An 18,290-nucleotide genomic window follows, 5' to 3' on the forward strand; every position below is an offset into this window, starting at 1 on the left:
TTGTCCTAAGGAGACTATACGTTAGACTTTCTGCCACTGAGTCAAATGCCTGAAACAGTTTGCCAGAGGGAAGATTTATTTTGACTCAACTAAGTTTATTTGACTCCAAATTTTGACTTCTGTAGTCCCATCATCTCCAATAGTCTGCTCATATTTCTTTTTTTTTTTTTTTTTTTTTTTTTTTGGGTCCAGTCGTGGGGCCTGAACTCTGGGCCTGGGCGCTGTCCCTCAGCTCTTCAGCTCAAGGCTAGCGCTCTACCACTTGAGCCACAGCGCCACTTCCGGCTTTTTTCTTTTTGCTTATATGGTGCTGAGGAATCGAACCCAGGGCCTCAGGCTTGCAAGGCAAGCGCTCTACCACTGAGCCACCTTCCCAGCCCTCTGCTCATATTTCTAATCCATGAGTGCATCAAACCATTGGTTAGGTTAATGTACTTGTGATTTCATCATTTCTAGAAACACCTTCAGAGACATACTTAGATGTGTGTTTTGCTGATCTTTTAGGGATCTTTCAGTCTACTGAAGTTAATAGTAAAATGAACTATCACAGAGATAATTTGTATGGATTCAAAGATACATAAAGGAATGTATTCAAAAAACTATAAAACATTTAAATGACCATTAACAGGATTCAATTAACATTATTATGGGATCATATAAATCATATATATTGAGCAGTGGAACATTATTTAGCCAGTAGCTCTCTTACTTCTCTTATGAATTTGGGTTCCACATTTAGATGGAACAAAGTAGTTCAAAGAAGCGAAATATGACCAGAATAGCATTAGTAGCTACCATATAAATATTTTGTTGTTTGTTTATTATCTATTTTCTCTCAAGATGTAAGCTTCATGTAGCAGAGACTTTGCAACAAAGAGAGAATGTATATACAATAATACATCCTCAGTGCCTAGAACTAGGCTTGGCATCTATTAGATGTTCAATAAATATTTGGTAATTAGCAAGTATTAGAAAAAAAAAGTATGCACTCACATGATCTCTTGTACTTTTATATTTTATGATCCTTTTGTCTATTTTTATTTAGTTATTTTGTGGTACAGAGGGTTGAATCCAGAATCTCAACCTTGTAAGCAGTGTTTTACCAGTCTTTTTGCTTTTTAGTTAGGTTTTTTTGGGGATAGGGTTTTGTACTATTTACTGAGGCCGGCCTTGTACTACAGTCCTTCTACCTCTGCCTCCTAAATAGTTGGGATTATAAGCATATACCACCATGTCTGATCTGTGGATCTTTACCATTTTTAAGTAATTTGGTATCATTTGTAAATCCTTTAGGTAGGAATTTCATTTTCCTAATAATAAATTTGTCATATGGTATGTGTTAGACCTTATAAAACATTTATTATCTAGTAATATAAATGATATAGCTTGCCTCTGCTCATCTGAGTTCAAATATTTCTTCTGTCCATAATTAAGATAGTCCCCAGTCTCAATTATATGACCACATTTTATTACATTCAAATACTACATGTTAGTTTGTTTTATATGTATTAATCATATCTCATCACATACCAGAATATAAATCTCATGAGAACAGGGATATCTGTTATACTGCCTTGTACTTGGAAGTTCCTTAGTAAGCATCTGTTGAATAAGTAATTGAAAATATCCAAATAAGTAATTGAATAAGTAATTGAAAATTGTTGAAAATTTTGTGTGTGTGTGTGTGTGTGTGTGTGTGTGTGTGTGTGTGTGTGTGTGTGTTTCTCAAAGCTTATACTCTACCACTTGAGCCATACCTCCACTTCTAGCTTTTTGGTGATTATTTGGAGATACAAATGTCATGGACTTTCCTGCCTAGTTTGGCTTCCAACTGCAGTCCTCAGATCTCAGACTCCTGGGTGACTAGGATTATAGGCATGAGCCACTGGTGTTTGGCTCAAATTATAATGTTTTAATTATAATATTTGAATAATTGAAGCTCCTCATATATATCTACATTATAAAACGTTATACTTCTATTTGTTAATGATACTGATCTTCACAGTGATCCCCTAGCCTTAAGTATGGACTAAATTTCCCTGAATTACATCCTCAAGGCAGTCAGTGTGCCTTGTCTCATTAACTTAAATTTATGTTTATTATAACAGTATTTATCTTATTAATATTTCTACTTTTTATTTAAAAGCTCAATGAATTTAGGAACTACTTGTTCTCCTAATATTTAACATACTTCTATCAGATGAAGAATGTATGTATATACATCATATATAATTCATATTATTCCTGTCTTTCAGATGAGAAAAACTGAGGTTTGGAAGGATTAAATGATTTATCCAAGAAAGTTACCTACAGAAATAAGATTTTAATATCTTCTGACTTCCAATATCACATTATTTCAACTCAACCAGTAGTCCCTAGACAAAAGTGTGTGTGTGTGTGTGTGTGTGTGTGTGTGTGTGTGTGTGTGTGTGTGTGTGTGTGTGTGTGTGTGTGTGTGTGTGTGTGTGTGTGTGTGTGTGTGTGTGTGTGTGTGTGTGTGTGTGTGTGTGTGTGTGTGTGTGTGGTTTTTTTTTTTTTTTTTTTTTGTCAGTCATGGGGTTTGAACTCTGGGCTTGGGCTTTCCTTGTGCTCTTCAGCTCAAGGCGGGCACTCTACTGCTTGAGCCACCTCTGGTTTTCTAGGGGTTTATTGGAGATAAGAGCCTCACAGACTTTCCTGCCCGGGCTGGCTTTGAACCGTGATCCTCAGACCTCAGCCTCCTGGGTAGCTAATATTACAGATTTGAGCCATTGGTGCCTGGCTCTAGACAAAAGTTTTGATCAGAACTCCCTAAGAAGATTTTGACAGTATGTATTATCAGACCAACTTGAAATGAGAACTCAAAGTTGAGAACTTGAACTTTAAAGAAATGAAAACTACTATCAATATGGTCTTGGAATCAATGATTTAGACTATGGAATGGTAGAGTTCTCTTTGGGAACCAAATTAAGCCTACTACCATTTTATTTATGTATTATTTTTGTTGTTATTGTTGTTTTGTGCCTACTACCATTTTATTTATGTATTATTTCTGTTGTTATTGTTGTTTTGTGTGTGTGCTAGCATTGGGGCTTTGAACTCAGGGCCTCATTCTCTCAATTGCCTTTTTCAATCAAATCTACCACTTGAGACACATCTTCATTTCCAGCTTTTTACTGGTTAATTGGAGATAAGAGTCTCAACAGACTTTTCTGCCCAGACTGGCTTCAAACTTCTATCTTCAGAACTCAGTCCCTTGAGTAGCTAGGATTATAGGTTCAAGCTATCAGCATCTGACAGTACCACCTGGTTTTGTTTGTGCATTTGTCTTTGTCATGTGTGTGTCTACGTGTGCTATACTGGGACTTAAACTCAGGGTCTGGCTGCTGTATGTAAGCTTTTTGCCATAGCTCCACAAATGTATTTTTTTGGTGATTGATTAGAGATAAGAGTCTTCATGGAGTTTCCTGTCCAGGCTGCCTCCAAATAACGATCAGTCTCCAGAGTAGCTAAGATTACAGATGTGAGCCACTGGTGCCTGGCTCTTTCCTATCTGTTTTTACACTAAAGCTTTTTTTGTTTGTTTGTTTGTTTTTTGGGTCCGGTCGTGGGGCCTGAACTCTGGGCCTGGGCACTGTCCCTCAGCTCTTCAGCTCAAGGCTAGCACTCTACCACTTGAGCCACAGCGCCACTTCCGGTTTTTTTCTTTTTGCTTATGTGGTGCTGAGGAATCGAACCCAGGGCCTCATGCATGCAAGGCAAGCGCTCTACCACTGAGCCACCTTTCCAGCCCCTACACTAAAGTTTTAGTCAAACATAACCACACTCTTTTGCTTGTGTATTGTCTAGAGCTGTTCTCACACTACAATACAGAGTTTAGTAGTTGTAACATATACCATAAAGCTTAAAAAGCAAGAATTTTTTTTTTCGGTTGTGGGGCTTAAACTCTGGGACTTCCAGTTTTCTGGTGTTAATTGGAGATAAGAGTTTCATGGATTGTCTTGCCTGGGCTGGCTTTGAACCACAATCCTCAGGTCTCAGCTTCCCGAGTAGCTAGAATTATAGGCATGAGCCACCAGTGCCTGTCTGGAAAAAGCAAACAATTTTTATTCTCTTTATTTTAAACTTTATTCTCTAGATTCTTCTAATCTATACTTTACTGTCTGACATTTCTTGTGTTACTATTTTATTGCTTATGGAGACTATGTAATATCTGACTAAACATAACAGTAGGCATTCCAGTATTCTCACTGAGTCAATAAAAATTCACTTACTGTGCAATTTAATAATTTGGGACTAAATTTTAAATTACTCAAGCAGTAAATTATGGCTCAAGCCAGTTAACTATCACTGTGGATAGACTACATTTAACAAAGAGATTCCTTATTGTTCAGTTTATAGTAGAGTATGACCTAACATGTAAGATTTGACCTGTTTACCATACACCATAGGAATTGATTACTATAATTGTATATAATAGTGAAGTGTAATTAATACTCTTAATTGTTGTGGTACCCCTGACACTGCCATAATTCTTAAGACCAAAGTCTCTTGGGTAAATTTGGTTAGAACTCATGATAATGCTAGCAATTACCTTGGACTGACCAATCCTGTGAATCTGTGAAGATAAATCTATTAGCTGTCAGACACATGTAGGCAATTATTTAAAATTAAGTAAAAATTAAAACTTACTTCCTTACATTAGTTACATTTCAATGTTCAGTATTTGCATGTGGCTAGTACCTTATTGTATATCACAGATATAGACCATTTCAATCAGCACAGGAAATTCTGGGCTTACTGCTCTAGATGCTATGGTTTAAGAGTCCAGTGATATCCAAGACTTACTATTTGATTTAATTTTTTATTTGTAAAGATGGAGAAATAATTTGTGATGTTTTCTTTATTCTCATAGCAAAAAGTGATGAAATATATTCAGTCCTTGATTTAGGATTCTCTCAGATAAGAGCAAAATCTTTATTAAATTCTAATAACTGCTTTAAATCTTCTCTCCAGAATCATTTACCCTATGAACTGTCTGGTCAAGATGACTGGTCATTGAATATCTTATTAAATGTTTCACGAGTGACTCGTTCCTGGCCAAATCTATTTGACTTAGTTGAGGAATATGGGAAAAGATTCAGCTTTAAAACAGGAGCTATAAAGTCAGTAGAATGTAAAGTCTTAGCATCATCTTTGGAGTGATTTAGATTTAATCATTCAGTGACTCATTTTTATTCCCAGCATCTAGTGCTTTTCGTATGGTCCAAAGGGGCCCTGTGCTGCTCCACTACAGAGGAAACTTCAAGAAATGCTGGTTTGCTACAGTGTTTTAGCTTGTGAGAGTCTCTGGGACCTTCCCTGCTCCATCATGGGGTCACCTCTAGGTGGGTATTAGGGGGAGATTACTAATTGGTTTGATTTTTAAAGAATTTGGTCCATTGAGATCTGCATTTAACAGCAGTCTATCCCTTAACATATTTTCCTGGCCCCAACATATTGTTATCTTAAATATTAATTCCCTAAAATGTGTTCTATAAACATTGAGAGACTCTAACATAACTTCAAGAGGCTAAAAGATTTGGTAAACTCCTCAATTTGTTCCTGTTTATTGTTATCAGAAACACTTCCCAGGTCCTTCTTTTCTCTAGATTATAAGATCTTTGTCATTTCGTACCTCAGAGCAATGCTGTTATGACTGAAAGGGAAAAAATGGTGTGGGAGTAGGTGAGAGAAAGCCAGTTTTAAGAGTAAGGGCTCAAGTATAATCTCACTTCTGGCTTCCCCTCTCCTCAAATCCTCTCACTTCATGTCTCTAGATAGCGTTTCCTTCATTCATCTTAAGCTCAGCTAGTAGGAGCCATCTATACAGGATGTCAAAAGCTGTCAGTTGACAGCAAGGAGTCTCTTCAGGAGTCAAGTTGTTCAAAAGGAATCTCCCTACTCACTTTCTGTTTCTTCTGTTTTCCATTAGCTTCCTGGTACTTTAAGATACTAGTGTGCCTTACTCTAACATTTTGGATCATTTTAGGAACTAATATTAAGAATACTTTAGGTCATCTTGAGTATTTGATTTCAAAATATTATTCTAAAATATCCACTCAGGTCACCCAGATTCTCCTTCCTAATATAGCTTTTAGCCCAAATAGGAAAAAAATAGTTTTCTTATGCTCAAAACAGTTTGCAGATGGATTAGTGTTTAGTATAGATTACCCAAAAGCATGTTTCTTTTTAAAGTTGACTGTGATAGAGATTTCTATTTTCTTTACAGGTCATTTTACCTGGGACAAATACCTAAAAGAAACATGTTCAGTCCCAGCGCCTGTCCATTGCTTCAAGCAGGTAATTATTTTTCAACATCATTAGTGGGAAACAAAAAGGATTTATTCTTGGTTCTTAAAAAATCAAAAATATGATATGAGAGCCTTTTACCTTCTCATTTGAGTGTCTAGAATAAACATTATAGGAAGACTCAAGAAGTAAAATATGAGCTGGGCACCAGTGGCTCACGCCTGTAATCTTAGCTACTCAGGAGGCTGAGACCTGAGGATCGCGGTTCAAAGCCAGCCTGGGCAGCAGAGTCTGTGAGACTCTTATCTCCAATAAACCACCAGAAAACTGGAAGTGGCACTGTGGCTCAAGTGGTAGAGCACTAGCCTTGGACTGAAGAGCTGAGGGACAGCACCTGAGCCCAGAGTTCAAGCCCCACAACCAATAAAAAAAAAAAAAGGAAGTACAATATGGTCATTGTGAGTTTTATCAGTAGACATTCTCCTCACTTCATTCCAGATAGCACCATTTCCTTTTGTTAACCTCAATAAAGATATTCTGTATTACTGAAAAATAAATCTCAATTTTTATTGTAGTTCTTACTTAAGACAGATAGGAGATTTATAGTCTTTAGATATAAAGGAAGCAGGCAATGTCGATTTTTCTATACTTAGTCCTCTACCAAAATCTTACCTTTATTTAAAAACATTGACACCTAGTCTCACTGGAGAGCATTTTAGAAGCTCAGATGTCCTTTAGAGCTTTCCACATACAATTTAAGAGCTTCAAACAGTGCACAGGTAATGTTGATTGCGTCTATATAGGATAAGACAAGTAAGCAAAGAAACAAACATTGCTAAACAGAATGAAATATCAGGAAATTATTTAAATCTCTTTTCTTTTAGTACTCTGTTATTTGTTTTGTCAACATTTCTCTTGGAGTTTTATCTATGTCCTAAGTAAACACAGAATCTCAGAACTTGTGCTCATTTGAAATAATGCAGACAAGGCTCATATTTTCACCTGAACATTTTTTAATGGAAAATACAGTAAACAATAGTTTTCAAGTCACTAAATAGTGGTACCTTAGACCTGAGAAACAAATTAGCTAAGCCTTGTATCATTTCCCAGCTTACTACCTTACAAACATTTTCATATCATGGTCTTGGAATGTGGAACCTATGCTGAGCCAGCAGACTCCCTAATTAGAGGAACTGGAACTGAGAGTCCAGGGTTACCAAAGTGGCTAAATGTGCAGGAAAAATACTAGAGAAGAGAAAACTTCACAGGAAAAAAACCCTCATAAAAATCGTGAGAGTCCTGAGGTATTTAGGAAAGTACTAGTTTTTAATACATGTATATGAGGAAACCACCTAAGACCAAAAAAAAAAAAAAAACCATCTGAAAGGATTGGAAGAAAGACAAGACTGAGGGCTGGGAAGGTGGCTCAGTGGTAGAGCGCTTGCCTTGCATGCCTGAGGCCCTGGGTTCGATTCCTCAGCACCACATAAGCAAAAAGAAAAAAGCTGGAAGTGGCACTGTGGTTCAAGTGGTAGAGCGCTAGCCTTGAGCTGAAGAGCTGAGGGACAGCGCCCAGGCCCAGAGTTCAGGCCCCACGACCGGACCCAAAAAAAAAAAAAAAGACAAGACTGAAAATAGTTCTTGATCTCACAAGCTCACCTAGAAAATTGCTTAATTCATTGACTACTAGATTGAATACAGGTCTAACAAATCATAAAACTAAGACTTGAAAGATCAAACTGTCCCTATGTAACTCATATGGGAACATTACCCAAGAAAATGTATAGAAGTGTAGAATGTATAGAAGTCCAGAATCTAACAGACAAAACTCACAATGCTTATGTCTAATTAAAGATTACTATGAATGCAAAGAGGCAGAAGAAAATAATGATAGAATTATCAATTGACTTAGGACCTACATATATCATAGAATAGCAGATAAGCATATGAAACTAATATTTTAATGGCTTGATATGTACAAAGGTTAGCAGAAAAATAGATGAAAGGTAAAAAATGATTCACTGAGCTACTATATGTGAGATGAAAAGCACTAGATATAAAGGAAAGATTAGTAAACTTGGAACTTGAAGGTATAACAATAGAAACTATACAAAATGAAATGTAAAGAAAAAAAATGAAAAATGTACAAGTGAACCATGGGATAGCTTTAAGTGGCCAAGTGGACATATAGTTGGAGTTTACAAGAGATGAAAAGGGAAGCAAAGGCCGGGCGCTGGTGGCTCACGCCTGTAATCCTAGCTACTCAGGAGGCTGAGATCTGAGGATCACGGTTCAAAGCCAGCCTGGGCAGGAGAGACCGTGAGACTCCTATCTCCAATAAACCACCAGAAAACCGGAAGTGGCGCTATAGCTCAAGTGGTAGAGCACTTGCCTTGAGCTGAAGAGCTGAAGGACACCGCCCAGGCCCAGAGTTCAAGCCCCACGACTGACACATGGGGGACAGACCGGAGAAACAGCGCGGGACACAGCGGGACACAGGTTGGACACAGCGGCAACGCAGCGGGATACACAGCGGGACACTTCGGGGACACAGCGGGACACAGCGGGGACACAGCGGGGGACACAGAAGCGGACACAGATAGCACAGAAATACATACATACATATATATATACACATATATATACATATATGCATATATGTATATATATGTGTATATATATATGTGCTGTCTATTTATCTATATACAGCCAACTGTCAACAAAGGTACCAAAAATATACACCAAAGAAAGGGCTGCCTCTTTTATAAATTGTGCTTAGAAGACTGGATATCACACAATTTGCCTTATAAATCTTTATCCTTTACCAAAAATTCTACTGAAAATGGATCTAAAAAGCTTACTATAAGACCTGACACTCCAAAACTACCAGAGGAAAGCATAAAGGAAACATTTCAAAATATGAGTACAAGCAATAATTTTCTGGATAATAATTTTCTCCAAAAGCACTGAAAGCAAAAGCAAAACTTGACTAACAGAATTATATCAAACTAAAAAGCCAAGGAAATAACCATCAGAATTAAGAGATAACCTCCTAAAAAGGAGAAGATATTTGCCAACAGTTTATCTGACAGAAATAATATCTGGAATATATAAAGAATTCAAAAAACTTAATCCTGAGCCTGGCTAAAATCCAAGCACTAGTGAGGCTGAGACAGAAAGATGATGACTTTGAGGCCAACTGGGGTTACATGGCAAGTTCCACTATCCAGGACTTCAAAGCAAGACCTTGTCTCAAACTAAAAAAAAAACAAAACAAAACAAAAAACTGTTAATTAAAAAATGAGCAAACAATCTGAATAGATACTTCTCAAATAAAAAATACAAATGGCCAACAAATACATGAAAAATGTTAAATGTTATTAGCCATTAAGAAAATACACATCAAAGCCGGGTGCTGGTGGCTCACACCTGTAATCCTAGCTACTCAGGAGGCTGAGATCTGAGGATCACGGTTCAAAGCCAGCCTGGGCAGGAAAGACCGTGAGACTCCTATCTCCAATAAACCACCAGAAAACTGAAAGTGGCGCTGTAGCTCAAGTGGTAGAGCGCTCGCCTTGAGCTGAAGAGCTGAGGGACAGCGCCCAGGCCCAGAGTTCAAGCCTCACGACTGACAAAAAAAAAAAAAGAAAATACACATCAAAACTACAGTAAGATTCCATATAAATATAAGAAATGTTAGCCAAGCACTGATGGCTCATACCTAGCTAGCTAGCTACTCCGAGCTAGCTACTCAAGAGGCTGAGATCTGAGGATTGCTATTCAAAGCAAGCCCAGGCAGGAAAGTCTGTGAGACTTTTATCTCCAATTAATCATCAAAAAAAGCTGGAAGTGGAGCTGTGGCTCAAGTAATAGTCTTGAGCACAAAAGCTCAGGGACAGAGCTCAAGCCTTTAGTTCAGACCTCAAGATCAGCGTGCGTGCACGCACACGTGCACACACACACACACACACACACACACAAAATGCTGTTAAGCATGTGGAGAAAAAGGAGCACTTACGTTTGGTTAGAAGGAATGTAAATTTGTATAGCCTCTATGGAAAACAGTTGAAAGTTATACAGTATATAACAAAGGAAATGAAGGCATCATAGACATAGATTAATTAGAATTGAGAATCCAGAAATGAACCCATCAATTTATGATCAGTTGATTTTCAGTAAGGGTGTCAAGACAGTTTTATTGGATTTTCAATAGTTATAGAATAGCTGGATATCCACATGTAAAAGAGTGAAGTACTCTACCTTCATACTATATACAAAAATTAACTCCAAGTGGATCATAGACTTCAATGTAAAAGCTCACACTGTAAAAGTCTTAGAAGAACGCATAGAGGTAAAAGCTTTATAACTTTAGCTTACATGATAGTTTCTTACATACAAGACAAAAGAATAAGCAACAATAAAATAGGTAAGTTGAACTTCCTCCAAATTAGAAACCTTCAATTCCATCATCAAGATGATGCAAAGACGTTTATAATGGGAGAAAATGTTTGTAAGTCATATATAATACAGACTTTTATTCCATAAGTATAAAGAATTCTTACAACCCAACAATGGAAGGGAACACAATTTTACAATGGACAAATAGTTGGAGTGATATTTCTTTATATGTATTATAAATTACATTATCACATAAAAGAAACACTGCCATTATCTTTAGAGAATTGTCAATCAATAGTACAACAATATACTACTTCATATCCACCAGATGACTTTAAAAGGAAAAGAATAGCAATGGTGAGAATATGACAAGATGATGGACACCTATTGCCACCTTAGAAAACAGTTCAGCTTAAATTACTCAAAATCTTGTTTTACTCCAGGTGCTCATCCTACCTACTCATGAGGCTGAGATCTGAGTATCACAGTTCAAAGCCTACCCATGCAGAAAAGTCTATGCAACTCCTATCTCCAATTAACCACCAGAAAACCAAAAGTGGAACTGTGGCTCAAAATGGTAGAGCATTAGCCTTGAGCACAAAAGCTCGGGGAGACAGCGCTGAGGACCTGAGTTCAAGCCCTATGACCGACAATTTTTTTTTTCCTTTTGTGCTGGTACTAGGGCTTAATTTCAGGGCTTCTCATTCATGCTAAGCTTTTTCACTCAAGGCTGGCACTCTGCTAGTTAAGTCACACCTCTACTCCAGCTTTGTACTGGTTAGGTAGAGATAAGAGTCTTAGATTTATCTGCCTGGGTTGGCTTTGAACTTCAATCCTCAGATCTCAACTACTGAATATTTAGGATTACAGGTATGAGCCACTGGCACCACCTTCAAAGTTTTAAACAGAATTACCACATAACTCAGCAATCCCTCTCATAAGTATTACCCAAGAAAATAGAAGATATATGTCCACACAAAAATACATCACAGGGCTGGGAAGGTGGCTCAGTGGTAGAGCGCTTGCCTTGCATGCCTGAGGCCCTGGGTTCGATTCCCCAGCACCACATAAGCAAAAAGAAAAAAGCCGGAAGTAGAGCTATGGCTCAAGTGGTAGAGTGCTAGCCTTGAGCTGAAGAGCTGAGGGACAGCGCCCAGGCCCAGAGTTCAGGCCCCACGACCGGACCCCCCCAAAAAAAATACATCACATGATGTTTATCACATCATTATTCATAACAGTAAAAAAAACAAAGATCCAATATCTATCAAATGATAAATTAATAAACATAGTGTATCTACATAATGCAATATTATTGTGTAATTAAATGAAATAAAGCATTGATACATACTGTATCATGATAATCCTTCCAAGCATTATGCTAGGTAAAAAATCATTCACATATTGGCCACATATTATATAATTACATCTATATAAAATGTCCAAAATAGGCAAATATACTTAGAAACAAAAGGTAGCCTAGTAGTTTCTAAAGATCAGACTGAGAAGTAAATGGAAAGTGACACCCAATAAACAGTTTTTTGCTGGTGGTCAGCAAAAAACTGTATCATAATTTAGGTATGGTGTTTGCACAACATAGAAGTCCTTAAAAACATTAAATTTATACTTTTAAGGTATGTAAGTTAAATTTATACCTATCATGTGATCCACGTATTCCGTTCTTACATGTTTATGCAACTGAAAAGAAAATGGCCCTTTGTCTGTGACTTCTACATTTATGTATTCAACCATCCACATAGCAAGCATATTTTGGAAAAATTGTTTCTGTACTGAACATGTACACACGTATTTTTTATCATTATTCCTTAAACAATACCCTTAAACAATTCCTTAAACAATATTACTATTAACATAGCATTTACAATTATTAGGTGTTTTAAGTAATCTAGTGTATGGGTGGTCCAAGCATGGTGGTATACATCTGTAATCCTAGCATGAAGGTGGCTAATGTAGGAGGATCATGAGTCTAAGACTATCTTGGTAAAAATAGGTAAGTTCCAGGATAGCCTGGGAAGAAACTGTTTCAAAATGAAAATATGAGGGGAGAGAAATACAACAAATCAAAGAAAGGTTGGACAAATGGGATTGCATGAAGTTGCAGAACTTCTGCATGGCAAAGGACATCCTAGCAAGATAAATAGAAAGTCCATGGATTGGAAGAAGATCTTCACTAGCCATACAACAGACAAGGATCTCATATCTAAAATATACCTGGAACTCAAAAAATTAAATCCCCCAACAACAAATCCTCAAAGAAACAACTGCCCAATAAATAAGTGGGCTAAAGACTTAAAGAGAAACTTCTCTGAAGAGGAAATAAGAATAGTCAATAGACACATGAAGAAATGCTCAACCTCTCTAGCCATAAAAGAAATGCAAATCAAAACAACTTTGAGGTACCACCTTACCCCAGTTAGAATAGCTATAATCAAGAACTCTAACAACAGATGCTGGAGGGGATGTGGCCAGAAGGGAACCCTACTGCATTGTTGGTGGGAGTGTAAACTTGTTCAACCACTTTGGAAAGTAGTGTGGAGGCAACCCAGCAATCCCACTTTTGGGCATTTACCAGAATGATCACAAACAAGACCATATTAAAACTATGGAACCAACCCAGATGCCCCTCAGTAGATGAATGGATCAAGAAAATGTGGTGTATATAGACACAATGTAATTCTATGCCTCCATCAGAAAGAATGACACCACCCCATTTGTTAGGAAATGGAAAGACTTGGAAAAAATTATATTAAGTGAAGTAAGCCAGGCCCTTATAAGGTTTCCCTTATTTGCAATAACTAGTATATATCTGAGACAAGCAGAAAAGGTCAGATAAGATTATGTTAAGCGAAATGAACCCCAAGGTAAGTGGTTTTTTCTTGCTTGCTATTGTTTCGAACGTATTTATAAGGTACCATGTGATTTTTTTGTTGCTTTGTATGTCCCTCCCCCATGGTATAACCCGTTTTCACTGTTTTTGATGTTGGTATAATTTGTGGAGGGGAAGGGAAAAAACAAATTGTTTAAATAGGGATACAGGTTGACACATTGCAACAATGAGATGTACAAGACACTATGTTGAAAAACGAACTTTACAATTTAGGCGGGGGGGGGGGGGGGGGGGGGGGGGAATGTAGTTGTGGAGATGGGAGGGAAGGGATGGTAGAGGAAAAACAAAGGAGGAGGCAACAATGCTTGATAAGAAATGTACTCATTTCCTTGCTCATGTGATTGTAACCCATCTGTACAGTATTTTCACAATAAAAAAACTCATTAAAAAAAAGAAAATATAAGGGAAGCTATGCATAGTTTACATGCAAATGCCACACCATTTTATATAATGGATTTGAGCATCCGCAAATTTTGGTATTTGAATTAATCTTTTACAAATGTCAATGGAAAACTGTGTATTATAAAGACCTGAATGTTCTTAGCAGCTTTATTTATAATATCCAAAATCTAGAAACAACGAAAATGACCATCAATATGTATACTATTCAGCAATAATAAAAAAGAAGTGTAAGTTGAATATCCACTATTTGAATATTTGAGGACTAGAGTGTTTAAGGATTTATTTTTTTGGATTTTGAACGCTTGCATTTATATAATGAAATGTCTTAGGGTATGAGCCAAGTCCATTATTGTTTCATGTATACCTATAAAATGAAAGCAATTTTATCTAATATTTTTAGAGTACCTATGTTTTGAGTGCAACTCATCATTTCAAACTATGCAATTTTCCACTTACGGCATCATATCAGTTTCTTAAAAAATTTCAGATTTGGAGCTTTTTTTTTTTGGACAGATTTTTTTTTTCATTGTGAAAATACCATACAGAGGGGTTACAATTACATGGGCAAGGTGATGAATACATTTCTTTTTTTTTTTTCTGGTCGTGGGGCTTGAACTCTGGGCCTGGGCACTGTCCCTCAGCTCTTCAGCTCAAGGATAGTACTCTACCACTTGAGCCACAGCACCACTTCCAGCTTTTTCTGTTTATGTGGTGCTGAGGAATCGAACCCAGGGCCTCATGCATGCAAGGCAAGCGCTCTACCACTAAGCCACCTTCCCAGCCCTATGAGTACATTTCTTATCAAGCATTGTTGCCTCCTCCTTTGTTTCCCCTTCCCATCCCTTCCCTATATCCCCCATCCCGCCCCCACTTCCCCTTCCCCCCCTTGGCCAAAGTTGTAAAGTTTGTTTTTCCACATAGTGTCTTGTACATCTCATTGTTGCAATGGGTTAACCTGTATCCCTATTTAAACAATTTGTTTTTTCCCTTCCCCTCCACAAATTATACCAACATCAAATACAGTGAAAATAGGGGTTATACCATGGTAGAGACTTGGAACATTTTGAGTTTCAGACTTTCAGATTAGAGATACAATCAATAATACTGTTGAATATCAGAATAGTTATGCTGACTAAAAGAAACTAAACAAAAAGAATACATCCTTTATGATTCTACCTAAGACTAGAAGATGTAAATCAATTTATAATGATAGAAAGTCAATTCTGAGCATGGAATTTCTCAGAGATGCCAGAAAAAGCAATTATAAAGGAACATGTGAGAATTTGAAAGTGATGATGATGTTCATGATCCTCACTGGTGATACTTTGGCAGTTGTGTATGTTGTCATAAGTATATAAAAAGTCAAGACTTAACAAAAGTGTATAGTGTATTATTTGTTGATTATATGAATTTGTTTGTAATCTTAGTCAAAATAAGAAAAAATAAACTCCTAATAATTTGTGTGATATATAATACAGACTACTATTATGAATGTTCCATGGAAGACATTGAGGTATGTTAACTTAATGGAATTACCGTATGATACTAAAGGGTAGAGTGTTGGAGAAGGTGGGATAAGGAAGCACTAAATAGCTGGACTATGAAACACTTATTTTTGTTTGGATTTATTTTTACTGGTATGAGTCAATATTTGATGCTTCTGAGGAAAGTAATTTTGTATAAAACTTTTTTCCTACATGTTATGGAGTAATTCAGACTGGTAGTCCCTTACCCAACTGTAGCCAATTTGAGTTTAAAGCATATGTTTTTAGGTTCCATCCTTATTGAAAATTCAGCTTACTCTTAGTCTGCCGAATCTCTTGTTCTCCTCAGTCATATACACCTCCAAGCAACGAGTTCAAAATCAGCATGAAACTGGAAGCACAGGACCCCAGAAACACGACATCCACCTGTATTGCCACAGTAGTTGGACTAACAGGTGCTCGCCTCCGCCTGCGTCTTGATGGCAGTGACAACAAGAATGACTTCTGGCGGCTGGTTGACTCAGCTGAGATTCAGCCTATTGGGAACTGTGAGAAGAATGGTGGTATGCTGCAGCCTCCACTGGGTGAGTCACTAGGCCCAGGCTCTCACTAGCTATCACTGAGGTTCTAAAAATTATATGTCCTGTTAAGGGAAAGCCCAGTTTCCCCTGCCTACCCCTTCTTCTTCATGTGATCCCCCAAACAAGCCCATCTAAAATAGAATGAACTGCAAAATCTGCATAAGATTTCCATCTCTACAGCAGCTTATGATATCCAATCTTCTCTTGCCCTCTTCTTTTCCTTAACAGTAAACCACACCCTTCTTCCTTTTTTTTTTTTTTTTTTTTTTTTTTTTGGGTAGGTCGTGGGGCCTGAACTCTGGGCCTGGGCGCTGTCCCTCAGCTCTTCAGCTCAAGGCTAGCACTCTACCACTTGAGCCACAGCGCCACTTCTGGCTTTTTTCTTTTTGCTTATGTGGTGCTGAGGAATCGAACCCAGGGCCTCATGCATGCAAGGCAAGCACGCTACCACTGAGCCACCTTCCCAGCCCCCTTCTTCCTTTTCTGTAAGCGCATTTACCCTGAGAGAGAAAATGCAAGGCAATCTTGCCACTTAATCTACTTCAAAAATAAGTGGTATACACACTGTATTTACTATCTGTGACTCATCAGGAATGTTGAGATAAACTAAAGTTATACTTGATAGGAAAGGATTTCTCCTCACCTTGAAGTTAGAGAGTAGGACACTTGAGTATTTAATTGGTAATATTCAGGCCTTGCCCTGCTTTTGAAGAAGCTCGCTAGTAAAGAGCCTTGAGGTCTAGGGTAAAACCATCACATATTGAAACCTGTCCCCCATACTTACTAGCATGACTTTACATAATCTACTTCCTTGTTAACTTTCCATCTTCTTTAAACTGGGAGTAAATAATTCTGTCTGCCTCATTGTATTATTTCCAGGATTAAAAAATGGCATATGGAGTATTTAGTACATGGCAATCATTCATACATTTTGGCTGTTATGATGATACTATTATAAAGATATCCAGTGCTAAGAGGATGACAACTCCTCAAAGTCCAGATAAGATAGAAGACCCTCAGTAACGCTTTGCTTTCAAATGGAATTGAGCTGGGTACCAGCTGGGACTCAGAGGATCACGTTTGAAGCCCACCCAGGCAGAAAAGTCTGTGTGACTTTGCAAAATAACTAGAAAATACCAGGCTGGAGGTGTGGCTAGAAGAGTGCAACTGATCAGCCAAGACTAATGAGCACAGGTCCCTGAGTTCAAATCCTAGTTTTCTTACCCTTGTTGGGTGCCAGTGGCTCATGCCTATAATCCTAGCTACTCAGGAGGCTTAGACCTGAGGTTCATAGTTAAAAGCCAGCACAGGCAGGAAAGTCTATGAGACTTCTATCACCTGGAGCACCTCGAGTTCAAATTTGAAAACCTAAGTACAACAGTGATCTTAATTTTAACAATTTGTTAACTAAATGGTACATTTTTATTGACTTTTATTTGATGGACAATGAACAATTTATCTCTCTAGTTATCTCCTTAATCTTTTGGAAAATTAAGAAATTTGAGTAGGATAACCTCCAGTTTCACTGTTTCCTGATCCTTAGTTTAAGTAAATAAGAAATATAAAAAAGCATTTTATACTTGATATGTGTATACACATGCGTTCTTGTAAGAGAATGAAAGAGAGAAAATTTGTGAGTGAGTTTATATTGAGCTAGACCAGTTATTCAGTTGTGCATTGAGCTTCTCAGTTGACTTGTTTGGTTTCTTAAGACTTATACACCCTTCTCCCCCCCCCCCTTTTTTTTTGGTCGGTCGTGGGGCTTGAACTCCGGGCTTGGGCACTGTCCCTGCGCTCTTCAGCTCAAAGTGAGTGCTCTACTGTTTGAGCCACAGCGCCACTTCTGGTTTTCTAGTGGTTTATTGGAGATAAGAGTCTCACGGATTTTCCTGCCCGGGCTGGCTTTGAACCATGATCCTCAGATCTCAGCCTCCTGAATAGCTAGGATTACAGGCATGAGCCACCACCGGCACCCGGCTGACCTCCTCTCCTCCTCTTTTACACTGTATTGTCTACATTTCTTAAGTATTTGCTTATCCTATCTTAATCAATTCTCTGGATTTTTCAAGGAAATATTCCAGACATTATGATATATATTCTGTGCTGTTTTTCTTAGAGTCAGGAACTTGGTTCAGAGACCCTCATGCACTACCTATTTTGTAGCAATAGCCTGGACCAGTTACATTTCTTGCAATGTTCCTCCTTTTCTTCATCTGCCTAATGAAACATTCTTCTATTTAACTTTTAAAT

At 37.7% G+C, this 18,290-nt stretch overlaps 1 protein-coding gene across 5 annotated transcripts in view; it reads left to right on the plus strand.

Moving 5' to 3' along the window:
• Positions 1-18,290, plus strand: part of LOC138803465 (polycomb protein SCMH1) — an 82,467-nt gene that overhangs the window by 8,277 nt on the left and 55,900 nt on the right. For all 5 annotated transcript variants that reach the window (XR_011364947.1, XM_069987533.1, XM_069987535.1 and 2 more), the window contains exons 2-4: positions 5,224-5,366; positions 6,251-6,321; positions 15,809-16,043. Coding sequence is in view for 4 of the 5 variants with exons in the window: in XM_069987533.1 (XP_069843634.1) it covers positions 5,291-5,366; positions 6,251-6,321; positions 15,809-16,043 (382 nt within the window). In the remaining variant the exon portion in view is untranslated. The remainder of the gene's footprint in view (positions 1-5,223; positions 5,367-6,250; positions 6,322-15,808; positions 16,044-18,290) is intronic.

The sequence above is a fragment of the Dipodomys merriami genome, unplaced genomic scaffold (genome assembly GCF_024711535.1).
Source record: "Dipodomys merriami isolate MVZ:Mamm:240054 unplaced genomic scaffold, mDipMer1.0.p SCAF_34, whole genome shotgun sequence".
Taxonomy (NCBI): Eukaryota; Metazoa; Chordata; class Mammalia; order Rodentia; family Heteromyidae; genus Dipodomys; species Dipodomys merriami.